This window comes from Lepidochelys olivacea, assembly GCF_965140295.1.
Source record: "Lepidochelys olivacea isolate rLepOli2 genome assembly, chromosome: 10".
NCBI lineage: Eukaryota > Metazoa > Chordata > Testudines > Cheloniidae > Lepidochelys > Lepidochelys olivacea.
The window spans coordinates 20,212,531-20,226,775 of record NC_140420.1 but is presented as its reverse complement, the minus strand read 5'-3'; the positions used below and the strand labels follow the sequence as shown (position 1 = coordinate 20,226,775).

Genomic DNA, 14,245 nt, shown 5'->3' with positions numbered 1-14,245 from the left:
AATTTCACTATACCTAGCCCAGCAGATTGAGGATGAGGCCAACAGTCTGCTCACTGAACATGTTACAAATAAAGAGGTGGGTGGATAAGAAAAACGAGACATCTATCATCGTTTTCTAGATCAGTACTCCTTTCCAGCAGGAATACTTTAAAACTAATTTTAACTCTTTCATGCGTGTTTCATAACCCTTCCAAGTGAGACTCGAAGGATGAAACTGCATTGCAAAGGGGCTGATTTTGAAGGGGAAAGAAGAGAGGGGAGAATTCTCAAAGGAAGAACCATCCAGCCTAACTTGAAAGAATTTTCACCAAATACACCAGCCATGATGTGAACCAGATCATCAGCTTTCCTGATGTTAAAGAGATTCTTTAATTTATATGAAATCTTCCCTTAAAGGGGCCTTTTCTTTAAGATAGTGACATCACATTCACGAGGTAGAAAAATCAAGGCAGCCTAGAGTAAATAAGTTGTTACGGCACATTTCTTATCTTTTGTTTATACCACAAAAGCACAGAAAGACTGTCTTAAAATACAAGTGCATTCCGACACAGCTTGCTTTTAGCACTGAAAGAGAAACAGTGTTTGAGTTTAACAAACTTTTATACAAAATGCACATTTCATTAGGTAAACAATGAGGATTTTAACTGGATTGCTACTTTTTTCTGCTTTTATTGTTTCATTTTAATAAATCTTAAGCTTTAGGTAAGTCATTGATAAAAATAGATATTGGTCATTTAATGATTAGGGATTAGTGCTCACGTATTCAGTTGAAATTAAGACCAATTCCAAAAAGTTACAGTCTTGTGAGAAATAGCAGTTCTGCTGAGAAGTGTCCTGATATTCACTTACTTCTCCCACAATCAGGGAAATAAAGGTCAATATCTATTTCATATTTTCTACAATGTATACAACAACAACAACAAAAGTCACTTACTGGCATTTTCAATGGTAACCTTGGTGGCAAGTCTGAAATAAATTCTTCAAATCTGATAAGCTCATGAGCATGATGCAAGAGTGCTTCAGAAGCTTGGTTCTTATGTACCAAGATTATCTGGAAACCATGCCGGTGTCTCAGGTCACTGAGTTCCAAAGCAAAGTTTACATCAGCTGAAACAGACACACACACACCGGCAAATATTAGTGGTTAAAAAGACTACTTTAAAAAGCTCTGTCACCAAAACATCAACAAAAAAACCTTTCAGGGAAAGAATAGCAATGGCAAACATTCATGGCAGAGATTTAATCAGCAGTTAGTATTTAAGAAATTTAGGAATCAAGGTTTTATGTTCAAATAGCAGCATTAAAAATTTAATCAGGAAGAGTTAAACTGGTACTGTATGTTTCTGTAACATTTGTTTTTGCTTAAAATGGAATATTATAGCCTTAAGTGAAACCCAATGCAGTACATACACAGTTCATTAAATACTTGTGACTGTAAATTTAAGTGTGTATATTGTATTATTCTCCTATAATAGTGAAGCATTAAACATATCTGCATTCATTATGCTCAAAGTTTAGAGAAAAGGAGTACTTGTGGCACCTTAGAGACGAACCAATTTATTTGAGCATAAGCTTTCGTGAGCTACAGCTCACTCTGTAGCTCACGAAAGCTTATGCTCAAATAAATTGGTTCGTCTCTAAAGCTGCCACAAGTACTCCTTTTCTTTTTGCGAATACAGACTAACACGGCTGCTACTCTGAAAGTTTAGAGAGTTTTCATAGAGACAAGTACTCAATATAATAAAATTTATCTGAAGTTGGCACTTAAGCCTCCTACTGGCTGACACCATTATTATTAAGAGCAGTCTATGATAGTCAACGTGATGTGGCAAATAAGTTTCCATCCTGGTTTAACAGAAGCACTAAACAGTAATATTCATTTTCTTATAGTTAAGTTTACTGTTCTATCAGCATCACTGGAACTCATCATGAATTCTCACTTGAGCACTTTGCTTAAAATAGCATGGATTCTAAACAACTTGGGGGAAAGAACACTCAGTGTAATGTCTGAAAGTTTGACTGGAAATTCTCAACAAGATTCTGTTCCCTACATCTTACATAAAACCTTTCACTGTGTTCTTCAATGTGATTAATATTCTTACTTGATACAAGGACCACAGTAGCAGGTGCAGTGTGTGTATCAGCAAACCTTCTAAGACTCTGTCTGAGCTTGTCATCAGCTGCATTCTTTGCTGTGGCATTGATGTGAGCAACAGTCACCTGCAGAATTAAAGGAAGATGCCTTAAGGAAAGAACTGAATGTGAAGACTGCATTAACTGGTAACAAATCTGACAGGTTTTTTAAAAACGCATAATAGGAATGAGCCACTGAAAAAAATTGCATAGTTCCATGTATTTTAAGGAGTTAATGCACATTGTATAGATAATGATATAGAGTATACAGTATACAAAAGATATGAACTAGAACAAAGGTTTCCTGGGAGAAAAAAAAGTTAGAGAAGTTATAAGAACTTCAGAGTGGTTAAAAATTCCTAAGAGATTCCTGTTGAAATAAACAGACCTAATTAATTTACCTTGGCGCATCTAACTCTGCCTTTAAAGAGAAAAAAGAAGGTACATGCACTTAAATGTATAAGTGAGGAAATTATAATACAGCAAACAAGACTTTTACTATAGATATATAAATTAGTTTATTCAGAACAAACCATAGTTCAGTATTGCATCTATATTTTATTGAGATACAGTAAGAGGGTTGTTTATGAAGAGGGAAACACTTTATACCTTGCTTTGAATACCTGAAGTTAAAAACTGTAAAATAGTCATGCATGGGAATTATTGATAAATGATTGTGTGCAGCTGTTATTTTCAACTTATTTTCTGAAAAGAAAACATACACCAATTGCTAAACTATCAGCAGTGCAGTGAACAAAAACAAACTTGTCAGAAGGATTGATGGATACACATTTTTGAAAACACAGAAGCAATTGATAAGTGTCAGCTTTCCTGAATATACAGTGCCAATAATCAAAAAAGGAGAATTGAACTACTGTTCTCATAAAAACAAAAGACAGATACAATAAAAACCAAAAAAAACCCCAAAAAACCACTTACATATTTTTGACCATTTTAACAAAGCATAAGTCTACCTGTGAAATGGGGTTTCCCCCTTCTTTTTCCCAACACAACATACATAAGGCACTTGCATTAAAAGAAAACAGACATTTAGTCAGTTTAAGTGTCTACTAAATATGTTCCAAGATGAGTGGACAAGATTTACTGAAACTGAATGCTAAAATGCAACTGAAGTGTGAAATATTTAAACTTCAGCATATTGTATTAGTGATCAAAACTTTTGCTAGGTAAACGAAGTTACTACTGAAGATTGTTTAGTATTCATAAGGTAAGCCTTGAAGGGTTAACATTTCACACAAACTGGTAACTGATAAAGGGAACTGACCCTTGGAAATAACCCAGAACTTGAGGGCTAAAGGGATCTTGGGCTCTGTGTGTGCGCGCACAGACACTGGTGTGTCCATGGTGTCCCGCCGATCACCTCACCCTGAGTGATTGCCCACCCGTAAGGCCAGCCTTGCCCCTGCAAACGGACAACCCCCTGCCCCCATGCCATGCCACCCTCACTTCTGCTGACAGTGCTGCCGCCTTCAGAGCTGGGGGCACAGCCAGCAGCTGCCGCTCTCCAGCTGCCCAGCTCTGAAGGCAGCACAGAAGTGTGGCAATGCCATGACCACCCCACCCACCACCATTATAGCCAGATTTCATGGTCTGTGATGCATTTTTCACGGCCATGAATTTGGCAGGGTCTTAATTATAACCCATTCCCTCCACTTAAAAAACCCAATGACAGAAGTCTGGCACTCCCTATCACATCATCTAACCCAATCTAAGCAGGCTAGTTGCCAGCCAAAACACAGAATTTTTGAATGCCCAAACATTACAAAGTAGTAAAGATGGTGATTGTGTATATTAATTCAGAGAAAAACTTACAAAAGTATTAATGTTTAAAAAATTAAACCAAAGAGATTAGAATGCCACACTTTCAAACACTTTTTAAGAAGCTTTCCCTTAAAATTATGTGGCAATGTGGAGTAAAGGAGTCCCAAACAACACTAACTGTGCTCCAATGTCCCTTCCACCCAGTGCACCCTTTCTCCATTTAGGAAAGGTTCATATCAGCAACAAGTTTCAGTTGACCTTGTGGGTTGACCGGTCATCTGAGTTGGTGATTTAGCTGCAAATTCTGTGAACTGTGCTAGAAATGTTTCTTAAATTACCAAATGAAACAAAGATTCTCCCAAAAACAAAAGATTGTTCCACAGGTAACGAAGTGCATCTTAAACAAACAACAACAAAAACACACACACACCACATTTGAGGAGGTAGCCGTCATGTCTATTTTTTCTAAAGAAAATTAATGCATGTATAAATTCAGCTAAAATTGTAACTTCTATCTTCCCCAGTGAAACTGTTTTAATTAAAAAAAAACTTGCTTCTGTTCATTAAAGATGATCTGCATTATTTTTTATACAGAATGCCATGAGCAAATAGATTACAACATTTTCATACCTGGCAGTTGTTCAGCTCCTGAATAACTTCTTTATTTTCTTTACTAATGTCACATACACAGATGAATTCTGCCTCCCTGTGACCTTTAAAAAACTTTTCACGAATTCGTTGTACAACTGCTACAGCTGAACGACCAGTGGGAACAGAGCAATTTTCAATATCCCAAAAGACTCCAATTGGGGGCAAGTTCTCCAGCACCTGGCCTGTTATTGAAACTTCTGGAGACCCTGTAGAAATTTAACAAAACAGCCTTTACGTTAAATTGGGAAATGCTGAGACTATATGACACTTTGCTAGTTATAAGCATAAAGGACAAACATATAAAAGATGGGACGTTTCAGATGTTAAAGAACTACAGGCATGGGAAGACAATCATAAAGAAATACAGCTAGGAAACTGATCACATCTGAACACCTCCAAGGTTGTAGTTCTCTGATCTGTAAGGATTCTTCTTCATTTAAAAGAGACATTTGGGGTATGTCTACATAGCAAAAAAACCCATAGCAGTAAGTCTCAGCCCAGGTGTACAACTTGGGCTCATACTACAGTGCTAGAAATAGCCATGTAGACTATCTAAATTGTTTAATTATATCTGAAGTAACACCACACAGTTAAAAGTTCATAATGAATACTGAATTCGTACTGGAAAAGAAATATTTAAACCGTATGGTTTAAAATGTTGTGTCAGAGAAAGCATCCAAAAACAAAGAAATCTGGATTGGAATGCCAACTCTGGGATAAGTGGTTATCAAGAACCAAGGAACTACGCAGTAAATGCAAGGTTCTCCTATAGGCGAACAAACTAAACTGAAGAACAGATGTGAGGCTTGGAATTTGCTATGGAGTAGGAGGGACAAAGACAAGTTTCTGCTCTTACAGAATGGCCACAGGAAAAGCTGAATCATGTTTACATACATACCCTAACCTACAATAAGCAGAAACCAAAGGCAATGGATGATAAATTAAAGGGACTCCATACAGATGGTCAGCGATTGGAATGTCCAAAGAAGTGAACATAGAACTGACAGAAAAGAATAAGTGCCAGATAACATGCAAACATCATCTTTTCTGGTGGACTTTTGGTTATGATGTCTGATGAATTATTCTTCCACGGATTTGTCAGAAATCATATCTTGGAAAAAACATAAAACTGGATAAAAAGCCTAAAATGGCTACAGCTATTTGCTTCCCAAGCTGAAATGACACAGCTTCTCACAAGCTGAGCACAAACAGACAAGAACTGAGAGTTGGACTGTCAGCTTGCCACTCAGCACTCCTATTGGTAACCAAAAGGCTGGGGAAAATCCACGCTACAGAGACTATACTGGCATAACTATTTTGCTATAGCTATGCTAGCATAACCCTGTAGCAGAGATCCAGCCTACAATGATGGAAGGGGCTTTTCTGTCAGTGCAGGAGGAACACCGCTTCCCTGAATGACGAAACATTCTTCTGTTGACATAATAGCATTTACACTGGGGGTTTGGCCCCTTTAGCCACATCAGTCAGGGCATTTTTATTTTTTCATACCCCTGAGCAATGAAGCTATGTTGACATTAGTTTTCGGTGTAGGCCAGGCCTAAGTCTCTCAAGCCCGTAAGGGAAGACAACAGCACTACCAGAATAAGATTTGTCATAACACCTAAATTGCAAACTGTCAAATCGAGCTGGAGAACATATTTAGCATACCACTGTACAAATATCATCAATCATTTTATACAATTGCCAATAGTCTTTTAAAAATTTGCACTATAACAATATAGTAACTATACCAGAAGCACAAATACTAAAATTTTACAAAAATATATGAGTATTTCAAGTATTAAAGAGGTATCATCAACCTGGTACATAGTCCATTTTGGAAAAGTAGGTTAAGGTAAGTTTCTGGTATTACACCTAATCTAAATACACTCCAATGTTTCACAATTAAGTTTTCCTTAAAAAGAAAGAAACCCCCCCCACAATGTTTTCTTTCCTTATACTGCTATGCAAAAGGTCCACACAAACAATATGGAAAAACTAACTATACAGTAGAAAACAGTAAATACAGAGAACTGTCAAATGAACAAAAAAAATTTTTTTTCCATTTAGTCTTTTTCATAAGAAATATCTTCAGAGAGACATGCAGTTTTAAGATAACCTTTTAACTTTCAATGGTATTTTAAGAAGTGCATCCATTAAATCAAATAAATGTGTCTTACCATATTTTTGTGGTGATTTGCCCAGGCTACTTGCCAGTAATAAACTTGTCTCTTTTCCTGTTCCTTTGGTTCCACAGCCATTACACATTGGGATAGATATGGGTGCTGTCTGCGTATTAGGAGGGGGAATATTTGGCCAGATTTTAGCAGCATCAATTAAGCTATTTCTGGTTGGCTGTTGGAGCAATTTTTTTTCAAAACACCAATTAGTTTAATGTACAATATTATGCATTAATTTAAGCTAGAACATTTTGTATTATTTTTACTCTTCATGTCAATGACAAAACAACCTTCCAATGGACTGGGAGTATAGATGTTAATCTGGAAACTAATCCATAGTAATATTAACTGATTGAATGAAGCGTGCTCATCTCACAGACTTTCTTCCCTTATGTATTCAGACCTAACTTTCAAAAAGCGACTAGTGATTTTGAGTGCCCTTCTCAACATATTAAAGGGGCACTCTTTTCGGAAAGTGCTAATCACCTACCCTCTGGCAAAAAAAACCACCACCAAAATGCCCAGGTGCCTTTAAAAAAATTTCACATTGAGCATACAACATGGAGGCACCCAAAAATCACTCACCCTTTTTAAAATCTTAGCCTCATTGTTTAGTTCTGTGAAGTGATTTTCTATGTACAGTTCTACATTAAAAACAGACCAAACTTGAAAACCCAAATTACATTTTCAACGATGCCTGGCATTACAAGATGTAGAATACATTTAACTATACTTCACTTCTGATCTTCTGTTGAAATTTAAACTGATTTTAAATTTGAAGGTAGTTAAGTGTACTAAATTGGTACTGAAGCATAAAAATAAATTATAGATTAGAAAGGCTGATCTTAATGCTCAAAAAAAAGCTTTCCCAACTCATGAGATGGATCTATCTTGATCAGTTGCTCATGCTGCATACAGATTATCTGCATGTAATCCTTCATAGAATCACTACTAATGGAGTGTTTTATCTGGAGCTGTCAGAACAGGTGAGCAGCTCCTTTCAGAACTAGAAAAGATTCTATTCAATTAATAAATAATCTCAGATAACCTGCTTTATCTTCCTGAAATTGAATGCTACCTCCATGAATCTCCCACCTTCACATTAAGAGCAGGCTTCTGATACCATGGCCCTTAAACTACGTATTAACATCAACTAGATAATTCAAACTATAGGCCACCATAACTATTGTGTCTCCCAGTTAACATTCATTATTTAAGCATTTACAACATATAGCACTTTAAGAAAAAATGAGAAATGTACAAACCTTGCTTAAGCATTCATTACAGTAGTGAGAGCCCTTTAAACAGACCGAAGGTGCCACATTTAGGTGCAAAGAGTTGGTGCATACACGTGATGTTAGCTCCGACTGTGTAATATGCTCCTCCAAGTGCCCTGTAGCCCCACTTGTAAATTCGGAACAGGGAAAATAGCCAGAAGATGTGCAGCTCTGAAGGGCTGGAAATTGATGCAGTTTGTGCACGCTACCATGACAGGACTGGAAATGGAGTTTTCCACAACATGGCAGATGTTGACAGGAAGATACATTATTTTCTATGCACATGCTGGGGAAGTCACTTGCAATGCCTGACAAACTGCTTCTAGCTGGAGCATTCTTGAGCGAAGATGCAGACTGACAAGCAAACCCTGACCCTACTTGACAAGTAATTGTCCCAGTGCTTTGAGAGTCTAATATTGTGCCAGGATGAATCAAGCTACCACCACCACCACCACCACCAAAATGCATCTTAGGAGTACAAGAGGAGTCAGATCCATGAGCACAGCAGCTTACTTTGGGGCTAGGTGAAAGCTGTATTTGCTGTTGCTGAAGAGAATGAACATCAGGAAGTGGTACTGCTGGAAAGAGTTTAGAGCCAGCACGAAGAGGAGATGAAGCATCCTTCAATTCCACAACAGCTTTCTTGTTCTCCATGTAATCTTTCTGGAAAAAATAAGCCACATAGTTACATTCAGGGGCATCTCTCATGTATGAGCTAGTAGTTTATAGTTTAAAAAAAAATATTATATATACATATATACACACACACACCAGTTACAATTCTGAAAGTGACAGGAGCCAGGAAATTGTAACAATCAAGAGGACCATCTTTCCACCAGCTGCACGTGCCGAAATCCATACAACTCATATATAAATTGCATGCACAAAACTAATGGGATGAATGTTGTATAGTTTTGATATTTCCCCAAAATCTTGGAGATAAAAAGATAGTGGCTGAGGTCAGCTACTATGTTGGAGGTGGAGAAGGAAGTTAAGACAATTATTACAGATATTCTGAAATTGCAAAGAAAGCAGGCAAGTAATGTCACAGTGATATACAACCACTTCTGTAATGGTAAATTCTAGCTGACTGGACAGTAGAGATAACAAAAAAAATTGATAAAGATAACAGGAACATATAGAATTTACTTAGGCTTTGGATCAAGTCCCTCTGAAAAGGCTATTAAAGAAGACTGGTAGCCATGAGGTGAAAGATGAATACCTTAAAAGGACAAAAAACAGATAGAAGACAAAGTATGAACGCAAACATAACACAAAGCAGCAATTTTCAACATACAGATGTTGAATGCCCCTGGTATTAATAAGACTGATGTTTGATATACTTAATATTATGGAGGCTGGGTGATGAACAGTAGTTCTGAACCCCAAGCCACTATAGCAAGATGCATTATAAAGGACAGACACACAGTGTAAGAATTGCTGACATTCCATGTTTAGGTTAGCCAAGACTGGATAACATACGGAGCTCTACAAGAGATTATCAAAATTAGCAGCTATTGGTTCTGAGAAGATCAGTTGGGTATTCCTATTTACTGTTTCCCATAATACAAGAGCAAGATTAAAAAAAAACAATAATATAGATAAAGGGGAATACACTTGCATGCCACATATATTGTAGAACTCACTACTACAAATATTCGGGCAAATATCTTGGCAATATTTGTAAAGGATTAGTTTCTAAAAGCTAAATGGAGTTTGAGGAATTTCTCCCCCCCGCAGTGCCCTAGATGATTTGTAACCTGGGTACTCAAGTCTGCCCCCTTCATGTGATTCCACCTCTGTTGCAAACAAACAGCCATTTCCATAAGGTGTCATCAACCCTAGATTTTACTCTCCCATCTTGGCAAATTTGTTGGAAGTTCAGGACCAGGCTCATCTATTTCCCCTGTGTTTTACTGACAGGTAGATTGAACATCTATATGGTGGCTGGATAATTAATGTTATTTTAGTGGGTTAGACATTTATAAGATCATCTTGCAGTTATATAATTAATATAAAAACTTAAGACCATCTTTATGATTCAGGGCATAAGTCGATAACCTGTGGAAGTCGGGAAGAACCCCCCCACACGGTATAATATGACAATTTGGTGTACTCCTCTGTTCCAGTGTATCAGTTATGTTCTTAGTATACCAAAGTATTACCGGTTTTGCACTGAAAGGCGAAGTCTGTTCAGTGGTAGAAAAGCAATTAGAGAATTTCCAGAGCCATGGTTTAGCATCATTATCTTGTCGTTGAACCCATCCAAATGATCTACTGCAGAGATTCTCCGTTCTGTTTCCTTCCATCATACAGCCATACAGAATAGTTCAACATTCTTTTATCCCTCCTTTCTTTCATTCTTCCCACCTGTTAAAGTTGTGCATATTTTAAATATTAATACTTCAAAACGTAACACAGCCATGCTTTTGTCTTGTTTATGAACTGCAAAGTTGAAAAGTCAGTAGATCTGCACTATTTGCATTCAACTTAATAAAATGGTTTGAACACAGATTAGACTTATTTCTACAATAGGAGTTATTATTGTAGCTTACTCCTGTATCTTAAAATGGGAACCTGAAGCACTGGTAAGTGAACATAAGCAACATATCCATTCATGGTGGCTTCTGTAAATACACAAAACCAGTTAAGCAACGGATATCTAGCAACACTCTGAACAACACATATTGCTACTATAGCCCTGCGCAGGACTATTTTTTTTAATCCCACTCCCGTCCCACAATACACATTCCGCATGGTTTCTTGCATTTTTATCTGGCTCCCAGCTGTAAAATATCTTAGATCCCGCAAATCCCACAAGAGAGACAGATTTCCGCATGCTACTTAACAAAAAGAAAAAAGGGTTGGTTACTATACTTTGTGGTAAAAATTGCTTCTGAATTCCGTGTATATATATACACACACACACTCATACACACGTACACATTATATATACACAGAATTATATATACATGAAATTCAGAAACAATTTTTACCGCTAAAAGAATAAAACAAATCTTGCTTAAACCACGTAAAAACATACTTTAACTCCTGTTATAATAGGAATCAATTCTCTTTCTATCCCTCGTTTAAAGTATGAAAACCTTTATTTAAAAAAGAAAAACTTGTTTTACACTGCTGAAATTCTATTTATGACAAACTGACGAGAGATTTAGTGTTTGCCTACAAATTAGTGCAGTCTGGATTTTTTTTGCCTATCCAATTCTGTCCACAACAAAGTACATTTTATCCACTGCCACTATTATGGCATCCCAGTCCCGCTGTAGGGCTCTAATTGCTATGTCCGCAATCCAGGAGCTAGAGTTTCATGACAGAAAGTCCAACGGGAGAGCACAAAGAGTGAGTGCAATGTAATGAAAAAAATGAGAGAATACAAACCATGCAATTTAAGTACTCAGGATTTATACAGAGCTTTACCTAAGGAAAGCTCTTTTACTAATCCTCAGCACACACGGAGGTATGTAAACCTGACTGCTGTTTCACAGAGTCACAAAGACGCTAAACAACTTGTCCAACACCTCACAGCAAATTATTAGAAGAGCTAATAATGAGAAATGCAGACTTCCCGACTTCACAGCCATATATTCTATTCAACAGAAACCATGCTGCCTCTGCTCTTTAGTTACATTTTTGAAAGTTTAGCCCTGAATAGGAGAACTGGCCTTTATTCCATGTTAAAGCTATCCAGATTTGACAATAAAACTATATGAAATCTACTCTGAACTGTACTCTGATATTTGTCCTCTTCAAAATTAGATCACGTGTATTAAATCTTGAAACCTTGGTCTGTTTCTTTCAAGAGGACATTCGATTTAATAACAATTTTCAAATAAACGTATTGATCCCTTATTATAACATTCAAAATTATTAAAAACAAAAGGATTTTAAAAGTCTGATTTCTTTTAAACTCTTTTGTGTTTACTTTTCCTTCCCCCCTCTGTTTTGCTTTATTTAATAGCGATTCTCGAGGCAGTCTCTCTTCTGGGCTCACGCTTTTAGTTCACACGCTACAGGGGAACGCTTACATCCAAACGAAAGCCTGGTTTAATTTGAGCGCGTCTTGAAGAGCAATCCAGAAAAACTGCCGAGGGTTTATCTGGGAAATGGGCTCCCACTGAGCCCCGCCCGGGCACATGGCCAGGCGACAAAGGATGAAAACACACGTTTAAACTCGCGTGGGCAAGCGCCTAAGGGAAAGGGGTCGCAGCTCGGGGGCGCACACAGGGCAGCAAGATTTGGCGGCTCAGGAAGCGAGCGCAAAGCGACCCCCCCCCCGGCACTCCGGGGACCTGCTCCCCGCCCAGGGCAGCACCAGGACCTTATCCCGCCCGAGAAAGGGTCAGAGCCTCCCGCCCCTAGGACCCCGCACCCCCGTTGCTCCCACACAGGCAGGCTCCCCCAACGATGCCAAGTAGCGCCGGGCTTGGTTAGGAGGGGGCCGCAACCGGAGACACGGGAAGCCGCCGGTGCTCAGCCCTCTCCTAGCCCAGGACTGCGCACCACCCTCCCGCTGGGCTTTCCCCAGGCCCGACGCCCGATCCCTTTGAGGCCTAGGCCCCCAGCCTGACTCCGCACCCAGGCTCTCTCCCGCCACCCGGAGCGGGCCCGGCGTCCCGGCCCGCCTGCGCGACTCCCCCTCCGTCACCTGGGCCGCTCTCGCCGCCTCTGGCTCGCTCGCTCTTCACATCCCGGCTCCCCCCAGCCCCACACACCCCCTTTGCTTTGCTCCCCCCTCCTCTCCGCAGCTTCCGCCCCCAAACGCAACACCCAGTGCCGGAAATGAACTCACTGTCGTAAACCAACGGCTACGGCCGTAACACTCCCCCTCCCCTTCGAGGCTAGAGCGGGGGGGGGGCCGGAGTGGGTCGGGGAGGGGGAAGACATTTAATCCCCCTCCCAGGATCAGGGCTTGCGTCTCTCGTCAGCCTCACAACTGCGTCACGACAAAAAGGGGGAGACAGAGCCCTCTAGCCTATAGCAATCCTACTAGACACTAATAGGGGCCCTACGGGGGGAACAGACGTCCCGATTCTTATAGGGACGGTCAGGCTGTTTGGGGCTTTGTCTTCTATAGGTGCCTTTTACCCCCCCCCCCGTCCCGATTTTTCACACTTGCTATCTGGTCACCTTCGTTCTACACTGGGGGTTGGCTTATGGGGGAGTACCTGGAACAGGCCTCGAAGCAGGGGTACTTGGTAGTTCTCCACCCTTACACCCTCTGGTACTCTACCCCCCTCCCCCCCCCCCCAGGGCGGGAAATGCTCAGGAGGCACCTGGTGTCAGTCAAGCCAGGATGGAGCTCCAGTTCATTCACATTCCTACTGTAGTTTTCATGACACCGTAGTCCAGGAAAGGACACCAGAAAATCATTGTAATTAGGGAGCGTTAAACGTGCATAGCATTTTACAAGACGGCTACACCGCAGTAGTCTCTGCCTTGGGGCAGTTACAAGGGAACTAAGGTCTTGTCTACACTAGGGAGTAGCCTTCATTCAACCGTTGGTTGCCAACAATTGGTGTAACTGTACTGATGTAGAAAAGGCCTCAGATATAGAAATAAAACACAGGGACTGGAAGGTCAGGATAGTGCTGGAGAGATCAGCCTGGGAAAGATTCATGGGAAACACATGTTTTAATGATGGATTAGTAGTGGACAAGAAGTGGGAGGATATTCCTGCACTGCAGGAAAGGAGCAATTAGTACAGTGTTCAGCTGAGCTATTACACATCCACCATACCAGTGTTTCTGGCGTGGCTCCATCAGTTCCTTTTAGAATTTATGCTTTCCTAAAAAAAAAAAAAAAAAAGCCCTAGACCTCATGGTTGCAAAGAATGCATTGCAAATGATTGAGTCATAAATGGTTTTGAATAATAAAATTCCAAGCCCCCTTTCATTTCAATAGGGTGTAAACTCTGAAACTTAATGATAATAATTTAAATATCAAAACTGCTAATTAATTTGCTGCTTGCTGTTCAACTGTTGGATTGTGGGAGGAGTTTGAGTAGAGCATCAGGACCTTATCCCACCTGCCCCTAGGAAGGGTCAAAGCCTTCCTCCCCAGTCCCTACGGCCAGGACCCTGCACTTCCATCACCACCCCCATCTTTACTCCATCCCAATTTGACCTCTGAGAGGGAAAATTAGGGTTTATCTACACAGTTTTCACTGGTTTAACTAAATCACTATTTAAAAAAATTATTTAA

The 14,245-nt window shown here is 39.6% G+C and overlaps 1 protein-coding gene across 3 annotated transcripts in view; it reads right to left on the bottom strand.

Annotated features, from left to right (window-relative positions):
- The window catches only part of MARF1 (meiosis regulator and mRNA stability factor 1), a 35,055-nt gene extending 22,303 nt beyond the window's left edge, over nt 1–12,752 (bottom strand). The window contains exons 1-7 of one of the 3 annotated variants that reach the window (XM_084641299.1): nt 12,690–12,752; nt 10,189–10,393; nt 8,012–8,686; nt 6,747–6,921; nt 4,546–4,772; nt 2,103–2,220; nt 935–1,107 (exon numbers count right to left, since the gene is read on the bottom strand). In XM_084641299.1, coding sequence (XP_084497425.1) covers nt 935–1,107; nt 2,103–2,220; nt 4,546–4,772; nt 6,747–6,921; nt 8,012–8,686; nt 10,189–10,335 — 1,515 coding nt within the window. In that variant the 5' untranslated portion in view covers nt 10,336–10,393; nt 12,690–12,752. Of the gene's footprint in view, nt 1–934; nt 1,108–2,102; nt 2,221–4,545; nt 4,773–6,746; nt 6,922–8,011; nt 8,687–9,172; nt 9,191–10,188; nt 10,394–12,689 lie in introns of those variants that run through there. The other 2 variants (XM_084641300.1, XM_084641301.1) reach the window with 2 other exon arrangements.
- Nucleotides 12,753–14,245: the final 1,493 nt, after the last annotated feature.